Source organism: Triturus cristatus, chromosome 1_2, assembly GCF_964204655.1.
Source record: "Triturus cristatus chromosome 1_2, aTriCri1.1, whole genome shotgun sequence".
NCBI lineage: Eukaryota > Metazoa > Chordata > Amphibia > Caudata > Salamandridae > Triturus > Triturus cristatus.
In genome coordinates this window covers 927,267,628-927,286,148 of record NC_140580.1, presented here as the reverse complement: position 1 = coordinate 927,286,148, position 18,521 = coordinate 927,267,628, and the positions used below count along the sequence as shown (strand labels likewise).

The 18,521-nt window shown below is 47.9% G+C and overlaps 1 protein-coding gene across 1 annotated transcript in view; it reads right to left on the bottom strand.

Annotated features, from left to right (window-relative positions):
• The window catches only part of PEX14 (peroxisomal biogenesis factor 14), a 377,016-nt gene that overhangs the window by 46,965 nt on the left and 311,530 nt on the right, over positions 1-18,521 (bottom strand). The window contains exon 5 of the mRNA XM_085609840.1: positions 2,684-2,769. Coding sequence (XP_085465966.1) covers positions 2,684-2,769 — 86 coding nt within the window. The remainder of the gene's footprint in view (positions 1-2,683; positions 2,770-18,521) is intronic.

Here is an 18,521-nt window from a genome sequence, read left to right as displayed (position 1 = left end):
CCAACCCCACAAACACTAGTCCTGGGGCCCTCTGTCGATTCACATGCCAGTCAACAAAATAGTGTATTTTGGGGCTAACAGTACCCATACCAGGCACCAACGCCACGCTAAAGTTTGCAGGCTCTTGCATTCTGGGCTTGCTCTCTTGTTCATCCGTTATAACCGGCAGGACTACAAACCCCAGAATTCAATGGCTAGTGAAACCTTGTCAGTAGTTTATAGGCTGTGGGGCCATATAAACTGTATTGTGCTTTAAAATAGGTTTGAAAACGGTTACCAGTTTCGGATTGGTTAGAAAGACCAGCAGTATTACACTCGCTTCATCTGGTTTTGGCCCAGGACATCGCAGGTTTCAGTAGGCCCACCTTAATTCTTCTCTCATTGGCTGAGCCTCGGGCAGGCTGCAACTTGGAGTCACTCTGTGATTGGCTAAAACTATGACAGCTGTAAATAGCTACCTGGGTGCACTAACTAGACTAGCCCCGGGGCACAGTCAGACTGGCGCTGGACATATCATGAAACAAAGACCATCCAGGACACTCCGGAAGGTAGTTGAAAATTATCAAACCGTTTTCATATATTTATTTTGGTTTTTGTGATACACTGGCTATTCTGATAACGTGTTGCATGGCTGAACACTTATAAGATCCCAAAGGCGAGACCTATTGGCTATGCCAAGGCTGGTTTGTTGTTTGGGGCTTCTTGAAACGGCAGCCTCTTTTATAGGTGGGGTGGAGTTATCCTTGATCAAGACAGCGTTCCTGTTGCTTTGTTCAATATTATCCTTCTCTGTTTTGTTGTCCTTCTCGACTAACGTTGTGAATTGTAACAACGTTCTGTTTGGCCCCTGTTTATTTGCTTTGCTTTTCCTTGCTTTCCTCAAGCGTTTTCTTTCCCTCTTTGTGAGGGAGGTTTCCGATTTTGTCTGACTGGCGCTTAGCTGTGATGTCGGCTGCAAACAGTGATGGTTAGGTGACACGTCTGGTGCGTCTGCTTGGCAGCGGTCGCTCGGGGCATCAAGAATGGGTGAGCTTGCCCTCACAGGGGCATTGTTGGTCTCCTTTTTCTCTGGGACAGCAGCTCCTGGGGGTCTGAGGGCTCACCCGACCTTCTCCCCTGAATACCTTGTGTTCACAGACTTTTGCCAATTTGGACTCTGGAGGGGAGTCCCTAACTGCCCCCAGCAAATCTGCCATTAAGGCTGGTACCACTGCTAATTTGTCAATTATTTGGGGGCAGTGACATGTGTAGTATGTAGTTTCCCGGTCTTGCTGGACCTTCACGATCATGGTGTTGAGTATGCAGCTTTTGTTCTATCCCCTGAACGTGGATGGCTAAGATGTTTAGATGCTCGACTTGGGTGTCTGGCTTGCTGCAGTGTTGATGGCCCGAGAAACTCTGAAGCATCTGGATCAACTGTGAGATCGGCTTCTCAATCAGAGATCAGGAGTGAGATCGGGTGGCACTTTGATGCCCCTGCAACTTCTCTTTAGTTACAGAGTGGTGAGATGGGGTGGAGTCCTGCTTCGTCTTCTTGTGTTTCCACTTTGATTTGGACTACGACTTACAGGTGACAAACCGTGAAGAGGATCCTATTGCCGGAACTACCTCAAGAGAAGGGAAGGGTTCACGCCATCGATTTAGAGCGGGACTTGCATGGCTTCTATCGATGTTTGTCAATGTACAACATCACTTCACAGTACCGGATTGCCTTTGGGTGCATGACAGCATTTTCCTTACACAACACTTTCTGCACATGACTTCGAGTAATGCCTCATGCCCAAACACCAGAGAGAGTTCAGGTCCATCACCAATATCTGTTTATGACAGTCACAGCATGGTTTGAACCGTGTAGTCTTTAAGTGGGGCAATCTTTCCCATGCACACTGGAATAGCCAAACCGACAAAAAAAATGGAGTGAAGCTCCAGGTTGGTGGTCAAAGGCACAGAGAAAAAAAAAAGAACTGTTGTCAGCATGCTGTAGTGATGCTTGTATGTGCCACCGCGACGTCACTTCTGGGGCAAAACAAGTCCAATGCAGAGCAATACAGTGCCACCTAGAGTCGTGCAGAAGAACCAATGTGAAAATCTCGGGTTCCAGTCAGGCACCTGTGAGATACTGTACAGGGGAGGAATCTGAAGCTAGAAGTATAAACCAGATGGATGAGATTCGTCAAGAGGTAAAAGAGGACAGAGGGGCCACTGGTTTGGAGAGAAGTGCAAGGATAGGACCGAGGAGCTGGTCAAGGTACAGAAGGGTCACTGAATTGGAAAGAAGGGCTATGCTAAGACAGAGGAGGCTGGTCAAGAGTTAAAGGTTACAGGGGATACAGGAGACATTAGATAGGAGGTATTACAACAGACAGATGTAACACAGGAGAGAGAAGTCACGGGATTGGAAAGAAGGACTAGGATGAGACAGAAGAAACTGGTCAAAGGATAAAGGTAACAGAGGATAGAAGGGACATTGCATTGGACAGAAGCGATAGGATGAGTCAGAGGAAATTGGTCAAGGAATAGATGTAATAGAGGATAGAAGGGTCTTTGGATTGGAGAGAAGCTATAGGATGGAACACAGGAGGCTACTCAACAGAGAACAGAGGGGTGACAAGATTGGAGAGAAGCGAGATGGAGGGGGCAGAGGATGCTGGTCAAGAAGCGCACACTGTCAGCTCGCTCTTACCTTGTAGAGCTGATGGAAGCCAAAAGCAATCCCTGCCATGATGATGGCCAGAGCCCCATAGTCTCTCCACCTCGAGCCTGCAGGACCTGAGGGAAAGAGCAGCAAGAAATGAAAGGCCCTATTGATGAGCACATGTCTATCACGACCCTACAGTAGTTCTGCCATGCACCTTAGCACCATACAACAGGTGTACTTCCCATTTGCCTCCAGGGCCTGGCCACAAAGTGAGCACTAGAAGTTACATTTTGTTATTTTTATTACATTTTATATCATGGGACATCAAAACACAAAGCATAATTCGAAACATCAAAGTGTTGCAGCCCCACCTAAAAGTTCTCAAATATATATAACTGACAATAACCCAAATAAGAATCAATCGCCAGCCTCGTGAATGGAATGGCTCATTTAAAGCATGTCGAGGACACATTTTTGGGCTGACCAGTGTCTTAAACACCTGAAGAGCTCGAGCACTATGTTACAGCTAAGGCAGTAGGAAATGATTGCCACTGGAACAGTATAGGTTTGTTTTGCTTGGAATCTAGCTCTATTTGTTTATTTAAAAAACAATACAGCATAATGCAAAGCAAATTAGTACAACAAAAATAGAACAGCACAACAAAACACACAAAACAGAATGCAACACACAAAACAGAATGCAACACAACAGCAGAATACAACAGCAATATAGAAATTTAAAACAAAAAAGGCACATAAGTACACCAGAACCAAATAAATCACAACAACACAAAACACCACACCTGAACACATGTAAAAACAGAAAAGTAGAGCACAAAATGCACTGCAGCCGAAAAGCTGAAATTATTTATTCATCCTCCACAACAGTTTACTTGCACACTATGGCGCACCTATACCAACAGTGCTGGTGAGTACATAAGTGAAGCACTGATAGGTGCTCCAGAGAACTCCCCAAGTCATAAAATAGACATACAAGGTTGATACTGTGGAGGGACATACTATGACTCAGCAATAATCAGTGAGAAAATGAAAATGAAACTACGCTATTGACTGGTGCCACTGGTCTCGGTGGGGGTCTCCTATCATTGCTTTAGTCACTCAGCATGTTGACATTCATCTCACAGAATATTCATACTCAGCATTATATATATATATATATTTACTGGCAATGTGATTACGGAACTATTTAGTCACAGCAGGAGCATAATGGTATTTTACCAGGACTGTGTATTCTGCGAGCGGACAGTTGATGTTTACAGCACTTGCAAAGCATGCTGGTCGTTGCAGTTTATTATGACGACACCAGAAATACATCATGGCAGCATTCAAATTGATTGGTTGTGTAAGTTACCAACCATTAGCACCTGTGATCATGGCTCAATGATGGGCTGAAACGCATCAGGTAGGACTACTCTAAGGATGGCACGCTGCCACTTTCATCAAGTTTGAAATAAACAGAGTGACTCCAGAGATTTGGCTTCAAGAACTTTCTTTACGTATGATATATGTATAAACGCTTATATGTGTGTGTGTGTGTGTGATTTTATACTAATGATGCTAGTTATGTCAGACTTTCCATAGAAAGAGCATTTTTTTTCTTTAACAGCTTTGGAAGTTTTAGAAAATTTAATGAGGATTGGTCAAAATTCATCCACCTTTGCTGCTTCGAGGAAGGTTTTGCACTTATTCATCAGGAGGGGCCAAGTAAAAGGAAGGTCACAAGAGTGTGATTTCTCATATTAATTCCCATTCAAAAGGTTGCTCGCCAATAAAGAAAATACAGCAGAAGGGAATTACATCAAAATTTGAAGAAAGTTATAACTTTACTCGGAAGGCGTAGTTTTTGTGCTTTGGAAGTCCGTTCAGGCGTTTTAGAAATAAGTGTTTAAAGAGCAGCTCATGCTAGGCATGAACGTGCTAATCCTCAGAAAAAAATTAGATATGTTCTGACTGTGGGTACAGTGGTACAACATAGCTACCAAAATTGGAAAAAATACACGTATTTGATTAGTCGAGAGAGATTTTTCTCCCAATGGCCAATTTCGGTACTTCAGAGGTCTCCGATTAAGAACCGCCAAATCGGAGTGTTGGGTTTGGGTGGCCGCAACATAGGGACAAAATATTGTGCACACCATTACAAGATGCAGGGTCAGGATCCCAGAGTTCTGGAAAAAAAAAAAAAAATTGCATAAGAGAGCAGGAGGCTCATGTGGGGCTGTGGGGTGACATAGGACACTCTTCTCTCCAGCCACCGTTTTTGAAAGTTAAAAAAATATATACTGCTGCATCAACACAGGACCCAGCGAGGTACCACAGTACTTCCAGTACCAAAAAAAAAAAAATAAATAATGAAAGAGGTTGGTCAAAGGTCATGTGCAGTGGGGGGGTGGCCATCCTACGGCGAGCTTTCAATGTAATGTACTCCAATATGCTCATGATCTTAATAAAATCTTCCAACTTTTTCACACTTCCTTTCCGGATCCCAAAATAGAAAGGTGGAAAGAAATATATTGGCAGTACCATATTCCCTTCCAAAAAATGCAATACTGAAGCGCATTCGGACTAGTACCAATAGGGATCCTAAGAACCATGCACTGAGACATTTTTAAACCTCACATCAGGGGGAGGGGGTGGACAAAATTGAGGTTTTTCTGCATAGATAGGCTCCCCAAACGTCCAAGAGAGAGAGATTGTGTACAGGAACGCAGGAGAAAGGAGTCATTTTATATCATCACATAAGATACTTTTGAACCAAAAGGCTTAAACTGCAGTGAATAGTGAACAGTACATTTACTAATTAGGAGGCATTTATGAACTGTGTATAATATTTTACTCTAGACTGTTGCTTGCTTTCCTCCAATTTTAGTTTTGTTTTTAGCTTTCTTTTTTGCACTGTAGTAACACTTCTTGATGTTTCTGTTCGGGGAGAATATATATATATATATATATATATATATATATATATATATATATATATAAGAAATGGTCTTATTCACGGTAAACCTCGAGGAGTGCGGTGATCTTTTGTTGGAAAATTGATAGCAAGGTTAGGGTGTGGGGATGGGGGGAGGGGGTGTTGCTGCGGCCAGGGCGGCCGACTCCAGACCACAGCGTTCACGGTTTGATCCCCGGCGCCAGGTTAGCCCAGCACCATGTGACTCTGGGCCATAGCTCGCTTAGTCTTCCCGACGGCCCCCAGCGCCGGGACACCTCTCCGGAGGTAGCTGTGCACTTTACAAATGCTGGTATTTATTTATATATCAGGTGGACTAATGTGTGGGAAGCCATAGCAAACGACTGGCTTAAAAGAAAAGAAAAATGAAACCCAGGGACCTACACAGGATGGGAGTAATAGTAACCAAACCAACGCAAAGTACAAGACCTTGTATGGTCATGATCATGTTTTGCCTGTTTCTATGTTGATAGCAGTTGTATGGTAGTTTGGAACTTTCCACATCAGATGCATGATGCCAATGTAAATATTTTTTTCACTATGATCTCCAAAAACAACTATCAGACTTTTTGTTGAGCCTGAAAAACATTTTGGAATCTGATTTAAGTTTATAAACAAGGACCGGTCAAACCGCCAGCACTGTCCTGTTGCCTCATGTATTTATTGAATCAATATTATACTTCATACCCCATGACAGGGTTGTGAAAAGCTCAGAATTCCGCGGAGTTTCTTGGCACCTTTTTGGAGTGCTTTGTTAAAAAGGATATTGATGGCAGACTGGCCTACATGGGGGGTTGTTGGACGAATTGCGTGAGGTTTGAAGCCATTCTCTAAATAGATGGTGTCATCATTGCTGCACTTAAGCATAAAGTATAGTGGAAAGTGTATGCATAAATGCCATCTTGCATTCTGACTGCTATAGTTTTTAATGGTTAATTATAATATAGTAGTTATAAGTGTGGTAAGAACAAGGCTTTTAGTGCTCTCGGGAATTCAAGATGGTTGCAAATTAAGCTTTTATTTGCGGGAAGTGTATTCCAGATCTTAGCCGTCTGGACTGAGAAGTAGTTTCCTCCAGGGAGTGATTTATTGAAGGAAGGGACAAACAGGAGTGCAGCCACAACAGATCCAAGAACCCTGGATTGGTGTTAGGCCATGAGTTGTTGCATAAGGAAGCCGGGGTTTGAGACATGAATGGCGTGATGTGCTACACACATGGCTACATCTCGCCACAGGTAACCACTGTACAGACTGAAGAACAGATGAGATACACAACCTGTTTGTAACCTAAAGGAAATGTCTTGCTGTTTGCATCCTGGATTCTCTGTAGCTTACTAATCACGAGGCGGGATGATCCGCAGTATATACCATTGGTGTAGACTAGAAAGGAGAGTAGCAGACGGAGGATAACGTGCATTGTTTAATGGAATCCTAGCTCAAGAAAGACTTGATTTAGACATCTTATTATATAGGAGACCTTCATAGCTTAAACTGATAAGTTAGGCGATCACCTCGGATCTTTTATCCTGACTGATGACGGCCGTAAGTGGTCCATTTATCACATGCTACCATCTCAGTTTTTGAAGTAATTAATTTGGTGTGATTCACTCTTGTCCACTGATGAACCACAAAGGAGCACTGGCCCATAGCACAGGAATCTATGTCAGGTGGGCTCTTACGTTTTCATCAAGCTTGTGTATCACACGTGTAAGCTGTAGCATTTGAGGATAAAGGACATCAGCTCTAGTAGTAGTCAGTGGTATAGACGACCTTCTCAATCAATCTGGATTTGCATAGTGCGGCTAATCACCTGTGAGGGTATCCAGGCGAAGAGAGCAGGGCAAGGCGGAGGGACGCAGGTGTCTCTTCCACATTATAAAGGAGGGTGATGGTGTATCTGATAGACTTCTGCGCTTGAGGGGAAAACATCAAAGCAGGAAGAGGACAGGGATTCAATGTGACTCTTGCTGGTTAGGAGTCAAGTGATAGTGACTTGTATTCTATAGGTTTCAGTCTCCAGAGCAAAATGGGATGACTGACTCTGTCAAAGAGAGCTGAAAGGTCGAATAGCAATAGTGCAACAACTCCAGTAGTGTCCATATAGGCCAGACTCCATGGAGTGCTTCACAATAACTATAGATGTGATGGCAGCTGAGCTGTAATTGGCTGGATATAAATGAATGTAAATGGCTGGAGAAGTTTCCACTAGTGAGCAAAGTATGAGGTTCACAGAAACAGGGGGGAATAGGTATTTAGTATTAGCATTAAAGAGAGAGAAGAGGGAAAAGGCATTTACCAGGGCAGATAGATTTTCTGACCCAGTCCCTTACTGGCTCAAACAGGCAAGTCGCCACAGAAGGCCGCTCTTTCTCTTTTCACCTTTCTCCTATACGCCCTGAGAGAGGCGCTAATTAGAGCACAGTAAGTCACGCGGTTACTATCTCCAATCAGGTCAATCCCCTACAGCAGTCGACTCAAGAGGAGGTAGGGGTGAAAGACATTCGAATAGTCACAAAAGAGAAAGAGGTACCTGGGGAAGTGACAGAAGGTGCATAGAAAAGGTTTCAGAATATTGTTTGCAGAGAAGCACCAGTAATGGAAAATTGGTCTGATTGACAGGTGACACCTTTAGAGTAGTCCAGCCTTTTTAGTCAACAGCGTCTTGCATTTTGGGAAATGCGGATTCACGTCAAGGGTGAAAGCTGAAGCACAGAAGTGGTAGTTTGCTAAAATCAGAGACTGACCAAGTGCCACACATGATGTGGAGACAACCGATTGGCAACCATGGAATGTGTTCCACTGACTAGAGTCGATTTTGCACCAGATTTAACAAGATATGGAACATAATCTTTTAGAAAGCCAGCAAAGAAATGTACAGTTAACTAATGGTAAACATTTACAACCACTCTGTCAAAAAGTTTGTTACTTTTTTAACATTCAAAAACTGCATTTGGACTATTATTCTAATTTAATAGAGAGCTTAGTTTTTGCAGTTTTACTCTATGGCAGCTTGGTTCCAGTGAAACAGTGTGCATGGGACCCACATCCAGGCTCCCTGCCCCATTAGGCAAACACACCAACACATACAAGTGATGGATGGAATGCTTGAATCGAGCAGTTCCGGCAGGACTGCTCCCTTTGGAGCTGGGTCGATGCTGATTTGCATATAGTTGGGCCCCAACTGAGGTGGCATGGTGTACAAAATAACAATGGATTGGGACGCGGCACTGAGTAATAACCAATGACGGAAATTAATTCCGTCATTTCATCCATCACTTTTTTGTATGCATCAGTTGGGTCAGCACTCTCTCAGTCAGCAAGCCTCACATTACACTCTGGGACACACTCTCAGAAACCAGAGCCAGTCACTGATAGTTGTGCCCAAGTACAGGCTTAATCCAGGGAAGATGGCGCCTTCTCTGCAGCAGGTCCCATTGCATCGAAGTTACTTTCACTGCGGCTCCGGGGATTACCTGGGCTCTCCTGCTTTAAAGATCCCTCCCTCCCCACACTTTTTTTTTTTTACTACATAACACGTTGGAGGTAGCACACACCTTACAAACGTCTTTAGTCATTCATCCATCAAGCGTGTCAGCTTCGAGTTTGTAGTATGGGTTACATAAATGTAATCCCAATTGCATGCTTCTACTGGGTAATGCAAGCGCGAATTGTAAGCCTGTAAATTGTATTGCTTGTCCCTTCGCAGCTCAGCTCCCTTCCCTTCCGCTCTTCTGCCAGCTCTCCCAGGCTAGCTTGGATTCATCGGGCCCTCTGACCATCTCCATCACCCCCTCAACACGGTCTACATCTCATACTCGCCCTTGTACCTTATACCTGTGCCCCCATCTCTCCTCTCAACACCTGATCTGACCCTTTCATATTCTGTCTCCATCTTTCAAGCTTTGGATATCCGCAGGTAAGCATCACATGAAAACCAAGTTGGACACTGCGCGCCACATTCACATCTTTGGACAGGGTTTAGGAACCGTGGGGGACAGGAAGAATATATTCCTCCCCGCCTCCCGATTTTGGAGTTGGGGGGACCCAGTGGACAATATCCCCCACCCCAGATTTTTCAGTGGAAGTTGTTTTTAAACAGTGGCATACCACCTCACTGAAGCCCTGCTGTACACTCCAAGTCTCCTTTAAGCGCTGTAACCGGAGCAGCAAACTTTGGGGTCTCTATGAACCCTCTTCTGTGATTGATTTAATTGCGGTCATTGAGCCTCTCCTAAAATTGGTCTGTTTGTCAAACCAGGCGAGCCAGCAGAGTAATGCAAGTCAGGCAGATACTATTTTATGATAATGAAATTTCTGGCTCGGCTGACTTGTGAAAATAAATGATTTTAGGAGAAGCTCAACATCTCAAAGACCGCAATTAAATAATTAGCAAAAAAGAGAGTTCTTTGAGCCTCCACGGAGTGCGCTCCTGCAGCGCGATTTCAGACAGCGCGTGCTCTGCGCGCCGCCGCTCGACCTTCACTGTCTGTGGAACATTGCAAACAGAAAAGCGCACCTTTAAATCGAATGACCACGCACATGCATGTATGTATGTAAAGTGTCCGTTTACGGTGCGATGCGTGTATTTATTGGACCCATATTTAAACACTAACCGAATAACATTAGAATAACTGAGCACAAAACACTGACCTTTGGCATTAAATGGAAGACAGAAGGATCTCACTACAGTTTCTGCACCGTACAACATGGCATCCTGGACTCAAATCCCGGGTTCTCCACATGATCGAACTGTGTGATCCTCCATCACTTTACCTCACTATGAATCATGTTCCTTAACTATCCAGTTTGAAAGCACATTTAACTAAGTTTGGTTACCGGTATGCGCTCTAGAAAAACCTCACTCACAGATGGTTCCTATAAAATACTCTTGCTTCACATTTAATAATATAAACTATATACGTAGACAACATTAAAAATTGACACATTTTAGGTAACTTGTGCAAACGTCATTAGAGCATGGGGTATTCTTGAATGTTTCATTTAAATAATATATATATTATATATATATTATTTTTTTTCCAATAAATTCAACTCAATTCGGTGCATGTACTTTGTGACGATGAGAAATGTTGAAAATTAATGTTTCTTTCCATATTAATATTCTTACCCCAATTTTTCATGATATTTATTATCTGATTTACATCTTTGGAAGGCTCGTCTGGTGCTTTGGCTCTTGGAGCCAATGCAGACTCCTGGTTGGCTCCTCCAAAGGCAGAGTGTAGCGTCTCCTCCGGCCTCGTATTAGAAGCAGCCTGAAGGAGCGGCCAGCCACACACCAGAGCGGGGTGCAGAGACACCCCCGGCGCTACCTGGCGATGCTGCTGGCAGGAGCCCACTATACAAATGTCCATGACCGAGCAGAACGCAAAGTTGCCTTGGGTTTAAGAGGCCATGAAGGGCCCCATAGCATCAATGCGGGGCGCCTGTTAGTGAAGGCTGAGGGCGTGCTGCTGGGTGTGTCTGCCCACAGGCCATGTTCGAGGTAAGGAGGTCAAGTAAAGTGGCGTTTGGGGCCCCAAAGGCCAGGAACACGTGCCTGCACTCACAAGCCTGGCTCATGCAATAACCCTGGGCCTTTGGGCTGTACTCCCGTTCCAGGGGCAGGTACCTCTATTCACAAGGTGTGCTCCACACTGAGGGCCACAAGCCAGGTTCGAGAGCAGTGACCTGCAGGAGACGCCTTTGGTCACAAGCTGTAAGTGTGGAGCACAGGGCCCCTGGGGCTAGCGCCTCTGCGCACCAGAAACGTTCAAGGCTCCAGCGGCTTGGAGCCCTGGAGCAGGGGCCTCTCTTTGGTCACAAGCTGCAGGCGTGGCCCAAGTGCCTGGGAAAGATGACTGCACACAAGAGATACAGCAGCACTTATCACGGGGCCGGGTCGAGATGGGAGGAAGGGAGGCGGGTATCAAACTGTGCTCCTGTTTCAAAGGCCCGGAAGCAAGTGTCTCTGCTCAGGTTCCCAGGGCGAGTGTCGCTGGTCACAATCTGCAGACGAGGGCCGGGCCCCTGCGAGCAGGTGACTGTTTGTGATGGTGGACTAAAGTAATAGCGGTTGGTTGCAGACATTACTGGGGGAGGTGAGCTCAAGCCCAAGCCCAAGTCATGTGTCAATGTGCTCCGTCCCAGGGTTATGTGCCTTTGGCCATATCCTGCAGCCTGGCCCCAGGCAGGTGTATCTGCCCACAGCCCATATCGTGGCACCTAATTATGGGGGTGGTTGCATGGTCTCAAGCTGTGCTAACGACCCAGGTCCGTGGGGTGGGGGTGTCTCTGCTCAGGGTCCCAGAACCAAGAGGCCGGTGCTTCCGGTGAGCCCAAGAGCCTTAATGGAGCGATACCCAGGCCCCAACCACGGAGCATGGGAGTGGAGTACTGTGTAGGTCTCACGTTGCCAGCGTCCCGAGGTAAGCTTCTATGCGCTCAGGGTTCTGTGGCCCCGAGGCAAGGGTCTTTGGTCACAAGCTGCAGGCGAGGGCCCAGGCGAATGCACACAAACGACACCCCAGCCGCCGACACGCGTGAAGGGCTGGGAGCGCGAGCAGCGCTCACGTCCACCGCGCCCTGAGGTAGGCGCTCCTGGTCTCAAGCTGCGAATGATCCGTGCCCCAGCAGCTCTCGGAGCCGGTCACCTCCATTAATTCCGGGCTGTCCCCCGGCACTCACTAGCGCCGTTTTATTGTCCCCACATTTCATTATTAATGGAAGAGCTGCAATGATCTTTCACAAAAGTTCAGAGAGTCTATAAAGGCGCCGAAATGAAATGGCATTTTACTCCGATTACAGGAGACACTTCAATCTCTACAGCAAAAACAACAAGCAACCCCAAGGCGAGACCTCGCTTCAGGCTCCGGCAGCCACCGCGCATCTAAAAGAGACGGCCAAGCGCAGGCCCCAGGGGGAGACGGCGGAGGGCACTCGAGGAGACCGCTCAGCGTCCTACTGTGCGTCAGATGACGGCCGGTGGGGGTGTAAACCCTGCAGGAAAACACAGCCCAGAGCCGCACAGACGAGACACTTCCGCGCCTCTCGAGAGACAGCACCGTTCTCGGTGAGAGAGGGGAGTGGTTGGAATCTTTAACTAACAGAATTGTCTAGTGAAGAGGTGATGGGAGGTTTTGGACGCTCAGAGAAACACAGCTAGGCCCAGGAAACGACTGCGTATGGGCGGTGTGGTGTGGTGTCCTGCTGGACACGCTTTAGGGTTCAGGAGTGTGATGATATACATTGGGCCCTCACCCATCACAGGTACCACCGTTCAGAGGCCAAAGGCGGCGGGAGGGCTGGCAGTGCCTGACTTTGAATATTATTACTTGGCGGCCCAGCTTCAGTGGCTCACGAAATGGGTGGAGCACCGAGTAAGAGGATTGGTAAAACGGGGATTCAACGCCACGTACGAGACTACTGTTGCGAGTGGTGTTGAGACTTCCCATATAACAGGGAGATGACCACAGAACTAAAAACGGTTTGTAGGTGCTCCGAAGATCTACGATTCAGTGCTCCTACGCCCCGGAGATCCCACTGACTATCTGTGAGGAATTACCCCATGGAGGAGACTGGAGTAGACTGGAGGTCTGGGGGGAGATGGGAGTGTCCACAGTGGGGGATTTATACGAGGAAGGCAACCCGATTCCATTCAATGACCTTAAAGAGCGATAGGACATACCTGGGAGAGATTTCCTACTACATACTGCCCTCCCAACAGCGATACGGAAACACTGGAGAGAGGGGCTCACAGAACCACCGACGTCGAAGGGATGTCAATTTGTAATAACTGCAGCAGGGACATACAAGGCAGTCACCTGCCTTTATAGGCGACTTGCACACAAAACGCTCGCCCGCTCCCTCCCTCCCTTCCTTCCTTCCTTGAGTAAACTGCGTCAGAGGTGGGAAGAGGACCTAGGGGAACCAATCACCGAGAAAACATGGGGAGAACTTGTGGAGAGAGAATGGAAGAGTACCGGAAACGCCAGGTTTTAACTTGAGCATTTCTATGTTTTGCAGAGAGCATGCCTCACCCAGGTCAAATTAATAGATATTTTAACACACAAACAGCGGTATGCCCACGCTGCAATTCAGAGGGAGTGGAATTCCGACATATGCTCTGGGGTTGCCCGGAACTGGGGGGCTTATGGGGAGAGGTGACTGCAATCCTGGCGGAAGTGACAGAAAAAGAAGTGACAACAGGCGGCACTGGTCAGGTGACCCCGCTAATAAAAATGGCCAGGCGCACGTGCCCTGGGCCAGTTTCCAGTACCACATCTATGTGTTTGCGTGCCTCATTCTCATTACATGTGGGCCCTGGGCCCACAACTTTACATTGGCAAATTTGAAGTCTGATCCCGCGTGTATGATGGTTATTACTCAACTGTTCCTCGTGGGGGAAAGAGTTGACAGAATAGGAGGCACCCCCGACCTGCTGTGAGCACGCTGACGGGGTCATGCCCCCTGCAGAAGCCTGCCATACTGACCGGCCCTGAAACGGGAGAGAAGAGACTGGTTGTCTCCCACAGTCCAGGGCCCCTGTTGTCATCTGCCTGGTGAGTCGCAGCATGAACAGGACAGCTTGATAAGGAGGGATCCACGCCAACGAGTGGACAAGCCCCGAACACCCCTCGAGGTACGGCAAGGCCTAGGGCTGGTTATGCCCCCACTTACTGAGGTGCCCGCAACTTGCCTCTGCCTGTGGCCGTTCTATCCAGTTGAAGAGGGGAGTGGACAGCTTTACTAATAAGGAACATGCTAGACACTGGTGAGTCCAGCATGTAATGAGAGGCGCACCAGTGGTCAACTCGCAGCATACCGTCAGAGGGAGAGACAAGATTGAGTCCGTATCAACCCTACCATAAGCCCTGCACTGGCGTTTCCCGCCCTGCTTTGGCCATTGTTTCCCCAGAGAAGAAGGAAGAGCCGCAAAGGGAGAGAAGCTCGCCCCTGATGCCTCCCTGCTGCCACTGTAGCTAGTACAAGGAGAACAGTCTGCCTCCGAGAGTGCCCCAATGAGAGACGCACCAAGAGTGCGCCGCTGCCAGCCAACACTGTAGCACTTACCCCTCCTGCACCAGCCGATGCAGCTCCTGCGAGGGGCAACATGCTCACAGTGTCAGCGAAGCTGCCGCGGCACCCTGACAAGGTAGAGTGACATCTGCCACTTAGTTGTGGTACCGCACCAAAAGTAAGCAGCATTCGCAAATTAACAATAAACAACCTCACCTCAGCGGACACTCATGTCACATAAGCTGTTCCTGCAGCGGGCAAGCCTTGCACCAGCAGTGAAGAAAGCACGGCGGCGGCGGTCCCCAGGCCCCACACCTGCAGCGTCACCTAGCAGCCACCCATGAAACCGCAACAGAAAGAGCAAGCGACTCGGATGCAGCCTCCAAAGATAAAGTTGTTAAAAAAGAAAAAGATACCTAGCTGCCCACATCACAAAGAGCCTGTAATGCCCGCGTGCTACAGTAAAAAAAAAAAAAACATTGACACATTGAGAGCAGCCCTGCAATGCGGTCAAGCCCTGCACGCAGAAGCTGAACAAAGTGCAGAGTGATCTGGGCGTGAGGATACAGGCTCATGCATCCGCCCAGAATGACTGACAACAGAAGGTCTCAAGCACAAATAAACACCAATGCATTTCCAATGCACCAAGCATGAACCTAGACTGCAGCCATGTTCCCCTGCATGCACTGAAGTTTCCTGATGCAAGGAAAAGTCGACATTAGCCGGGAGAGGACTGCGAGCCCCCCTGGTGGCCGCTTGATGTCACTACAGTGCTGAAGAAGGGTGTACTCCTAGACCTAGACACACCAGCCAGTCTCTCGCCTCAATGTGTGAAGAGCGAGACAAACCTTGCAGACCACTTCTTCAAATACAAACTAAGCAGCCAGGGATGATTAAGGCCGCATAACCCAGATCAAAGTGTATGTACACCAGAGTAATGCTAAAAAACACTGTTGCCCACCTCCAAGGTCCGCTGCTTAAAGACCTTATAATAATACAGAATATACAAAAACAGACGCAACACAAAAATTCAATTAAACTAGAAAAAGAACATATTCTTGAGTTTTCAGGTGATATTAGAAATTCTTCTTTATTGGATTCACCCAGATAAACAAGCAGCGAACGAGTTTCTCCCTAAACAGGGCTTTCTCAGGGCAATCGTAACACCACTAAACAGCACTTATTTGTGGTGTGTATGGTCTTGTTGAGACTGATGTTCCACTCGAAGTAAGTAGCCTTGAATCCAAACTGTCAGGAGATCTGCAGTTGGTAACAAAAATGCACAAAAAAGAAGACAGCAAGAAGATGTCTATGGAGACATGATCCAAAAGTAGCGTCCCGTGAAATCTTGTGTGGACACTTAGTACTCCCTGCAAATGTTAGTCAAGGAAAGTTGCTGGTACATGCTGTGTTCGGCCTACATGTCGGTGAACGCAGTACAGAGAAGGGACTGAAGAGTTGTCAGTCACGCTGCCTGCACTCGAGGCTGCCATGTGCCTGAGTTACAGGCATCAAAAGAAAAGAGGGCAGAAACAAAAGACCAAAAGGACAGAGGTCTAGTGCAGAAACATTACTTCTTTGCAGCCAAATTTCCCCCTAAGCAATTTGAGCTGTTCCCAGTCTCCCACGCCACAGCAGACTCCCCAAAATAGCACCACATTCCCCCACGGTGGCTGCCTGACACACAGAAGGGGGGACTGCAAACCCACAGAAAAGAGCCCCAAGAAGTCCCAAGCAGCAAAGCATAAGGAAAAGCAGCACTAGCTACTAAATTACAGGCTGCAGTACCTGTGAGGAGCACCGCAGCGCTTAACGTCAGCAACTCTACCCCAATCCCCAGAGGAAGTAAGAACACTTCAACATAGACTACTAGAGCCAGCAAGTACTGTTACCACTGCATGCAGCTAGAGATCGGCTTCCCCAGAGAAGGCTCACTGAGTATTAGCCTGAGGGAAGAAGAAAAGTCCCAAAGGAGTTAAGGGAGCACTATGCAAACCCCACTGGCTGTCTAATGCCACCACAAGCGAGAAATTGGCGCCACACACCCCGAGTGGTGAACGGACACCACCGCAAGCAAGAAAACGGGCACGCAAAGCGACAGAAGTGGGCGTCCGCAAAGAGAATTGAGTGCATAAGGTCAGAGGTGCGCAGAAGGCTGCACCAGGCAGCCTGACAGCACGGAGAAGCACGGTAGAGCGAGACCTCTCTGAAGAGAAGAAGCAATGCTGAAACAGGAAGAGGCTGTGCCAGCCGGCCGCCGGCTGCACAGAACGGCCACTGTTGGCCCAGCATTTAGCATGTCACATGAAGTGACCGACCCTGCCAAGCATGCCTGAACGGAGGCAGGAACAAGTGCCACAACAGCGCAGGCTCGAGGCACAAGCACTACTCTCTTGAGCGAAGAAGATGGAAGAAGGTGAGCCTCCATTCAGGTAGTGGAGTACCAAGAAGATCCCTGAGCAATGGATCTGATCTGCGAGAGATCCATGCAAAGAACAGCCAAGTCCTATTGAAGGACAGACCTGCGACAGGTCCGCAGCAAAGAAAAGATACTGTCCTAAGAACCGGACGTCCATGTCCATGTGGACCGAACATAACACAAGTGGCATGATGCCGCATCACTGGGAGGAACCTGGTCAGAAGCAGAGAAGAGCACACAGGACACCACATTGCGATGGAGCAGAAGAGAGTGGCACAATGCCACAGGGCGAACAACCACCACAGGTGAGCAAGAGAAAAGGGAGAAGAGCGATAAGACCGTGGACTCATGCCACTACAGAAGAGGGCATCCATCAACACAAGCCAGCCACCGGGGTGCAGAGACGTCACTAGAGACAGCTTTGTTTAAGAAGACCAACTGTAAGCAGCCAGCAAGGGCGATCTGCATCCAGTCCCCGCGCTTCACAGTGCGACAGTCTAGTCACCTGTCACCGCCTGCTTGGCATTGATGGCATCCCATCTAGCAAGTGAACTTACAAAAAGATTACCACAGGTGGCCAAGAAGTCCCTCCAGTCCTCCTCACTCCAAGATATCGCCTCAAGCAAGATAAAGCCACCTGCAGCGCAAGTGTAAGAAGGTAATCGTCATCATTACCAAGGTGCATCACAAGAAACACCTAAGGAGCATCGCACCACCAGAGTGGATCAAAACGCCTGAACCTTCTGGAGACCAAAAAAACATTCCTGGCGCCGTGGGAGGCTGACCACCCAGAAAGGTTGCATGAGGCTTGGCCTTGGCCCTGTTGGGAGTTCCGCAGTGAACCGTTGGCACGGACTACGAGAGGCCCCGCACAGCCCACGCAGTCGCAAGGCAATCCAAGGGCAAGGGCTTCAGGGGAATTCCAGTGATAGGGTAATCCAGACAAGAGAGATGCGTCTACAGCAGCTCCTCGACTGGCACTGGGAAACATGGAGGTCGCCACGGAGACTGGTCACCCAAAGACTATCTGATGAAGGCATATGAACCTGAGTCCCGACGGCCAGGGCACACAGACCCTGAGACAACCACCCTTTGTGGCTGCAAGAGCGACTTGGTTGTGGTCCTGTTGGCAGTGCCTAGCGATGCCTTTGCGCGGCCCACAAGAGGCCCGTACAGTCCACATGGGACCGTGGCAGCCCAGCCAAAAGAGCCTCAAGGAGACTCCGGTGAGAGGGGAGTCCAGACAGGAGAGGCAAGTCTGAAGCTGCTCTACCAGCAGGCACTGGGAAGCATCAGCGCCTTCAATGAAGGCTCCCATTTTATCAAGGTCATCCTCAGTCTGAGCAGGTTTGCCATCCACTGGAGCCTGAGCGCCTTCAGGAAGATCTCCGTAGTGAACTCCACCACTGCTCCAGATGCACCCACATTGAACTGTGTAAATAGTCTCCAACACCGTGAGACCAGGTCGGTCAGAA